Source organism: Polypterus senegalus, chromosome 10 (assembly GCF_016835505.1).
Source record: "Polypterus senegalus isolate Bchr_013 chromosome 10, ASM1683550v1, whole genome shotgun sequence".
Classification (NCBI taxonomy): domain Eukaryota; kingdom Metazoa; phylum Chordata; class Cladistia; order Polypteriformes; family Polypteridae; genus Polypterus; species Polypterus senegalus.
Window position 1 is genome coordinate 51,953,132 of NC_053163.1, and position 2,273 is coordinate 51,955,404.

The 2,273-nt window shown below is 39.5% G+C and overlaps 1 protein-coding gene across 1 annotated transcript; it reads right to left on the minus strand.

Moving 5' to 3' along the window:
* Positions 1–277: 277 nt before the first annotated feature.
* On the minus strand, positions 278–1,150 carry LOC120538169 (general transcription factor II-I repeat domain-containing protein 2A-like). Its single transcript, XM_039767605.1, has one exon. The coding sequence runs from the start codon at positions 1,148–1,150 to the stop codon at positions 278–280; it is 873 nt and encodes a 290-aa protein (XP_039623539.1).
* Positions 1,151–2,273: the final 1,123 nt, after the last annotated feature.

Sequence of the window (2,273 nt, forward strand, 5' to 3'; positions counted from 1 at the left end):
TACTGAAGTCAGGTTGAATATCTGAGGTGGATATGCGAAGGACAGCACACAAGTGATCATAACTGAGAGTGGATCTATATCTGGATTTGTTAAACTTCATCACTGAGAATATTTGGTCACAGATGTAGGTAGATCCAAAGAGAACCAACATCCTCTGAGCATTCCTCCTCAAGAGTGGGAAGATTTCCTCTTTGAGAGAGGAATAAAACTCTACCAGTGATACTGACTTAAAATGCTCGGCCAGTAGATTATCAGACTGCAGATCAATGAGTTCAAGCTAGACATCACTGGGTGCATTATCCACACTATCAGGAAAGGGAGAAGAAATCATGTGCATTTCACTCTTAACTGTTTTGAAGTCTTCAAATCTTCTTGAAAACTCACCATGCAGTGCCCCTAACATGGATGAATACTTGTGGAGGTGATCAGCTGATAGCTTGACTTCTTTCAGTGTTGGCATGTGAGTGAGAATGTTGCCCTCTAATTGACTTGAAAGAAACTTCAAGTTTCTCATGAAAGCTGTCACCAAGCTGTACATTTCATGTGCAAAGAGGCTCTTGCCTTGCAGCTTGGTATTTAGTTCATTCATTAGTGCAGTCACATCAATAGCAAAGGCCAGATCTGCAATCCAGTGCGTATCTGAGAGCTCTGGAATTTCCTTGTCTTTCTTTTCACAAAAGTCCTGAATCTCTGCTCTCAGGACCCATACTCTTTTAAGAACCTTGCCAAGGCTGAGCCATCTCACAGCTGTCTGGTAGCCTATGTCACTATGTTCACTTTCAGGCTCCTCTAATAGTGAAACAAACTGTCTGTGATTCAGTGCTCTTGCCCTGATGAAATTAACTATTTTAGTTACAACATCAACAACATGGCTAATTTTTAGAACTGACTTGCACAACATCTCCTGATGAATGATAAAATGCAAAAATATCAATTTCTGTTCTGGGTTAATTTCAGTCACTTTATCTTGCATCCGCCTCAAAAGTCCAGCATTTTTCTCCATCAGATTTGGACAGCCATCGGTTGTAACACTTACCAGTTTGTCCCATTCTAGTCCCAGCATGTCCATGGATGCCTTTACCTCTGTGAACAAATCACTCTCTGTTGTAGTCCCTTTCATTGGCCGCATAGCTGGCAGCTCCTCCGTCATCTCAAAGTCTTTCGTCAATCCACGTATAAAGATAAGTAACTGGGCTGTATCACGGATATCACAGCTCTTGTCCAGAGCCAAGGAAAACAAGACAGTTGCAGTTGATGCCCCGAATTCCCCACGATTTTCTTGACCCGCCTCGTTACAGTGCGCCTCGAGAGAGGCACATTTGCAAATGTGACTTTTTTCTCAGGGCATATTAGCGCTGAAGACTCCACCAAACAGTCTTTGATAAACTCCCCATCAGAGAATGGCTTACTGTATCTTGCAATTTTGTGGGATATTACAAAGCGGGTCATGACTACTGCATACCTGAATGAGTGGAGTTTTGTAAAAAATCCTTGTTGCTTTTGCAGTTTAGCTAGCAAATCTTCCGATGCTCGTGCCCACTCTGCATCACTGAAATTCTTGTATTTTTCTGAGTGTTTACTCTCGTAATACCGATTCAAATTGTATTCCTTAAACACCGCTATATGTTCTCCACACACTAAGCACACAGATTTACCTCAACAAATAAATATTTAGAAGTCCACGCCTTGTTAAAACTACATTCTGCATCAATTTTTCTCTTTTTAACGTTAGCTGACATATTTAAGGGCTAAGAGCTAATTTTTTGGAAGCTGTTCAACACATTCACTGATGTGCATAAGTGCACTGATAAATAAGAAAAACAACAGCAGCCTTCAAAATAAAAGCTGTGTAACTGTATTTCGTGCACCTATCACAAAGTAATAGATGTTGCTACACTTTTACTACAAACTCACGTGGGCTGGTCAAAGGTAGTCAGCGGGCCGGATGTGGCCCATGAGCCATAAAATGCCCAGGTCTGCTATATACTGTTTCATACAAAATAATGTACAATAATGCCCAATAATTACTTTTGAAACTCATATACTTTATTCTGAGATTTGTGTCATACATTATATACTAAAATGTATAGAATGCATGCTAAGATTTTCATACACTGCAAAAAAAAACTGTTAATAGTGAACATTTACTGACTTGACTGTAACAGACTTGTGAGGTACATAAATTAAGTTAGTTTGTCTGATATTTGCAATGAAGTTACAGAAAAAATTAGAACTTTGAGAATATGTGTATATTATACTGCAAACAAGTATGT

Bases quoted from the DNA above. Each gene is read 5' to 3' on its own strand.
- LOC120538169 (XM_039767605.1), bottom strand. From the start codon at position 1,150: ATGACGGAGGAGCTGCCAGCTATGCGGCCAATGAAAGGGACTACAACA.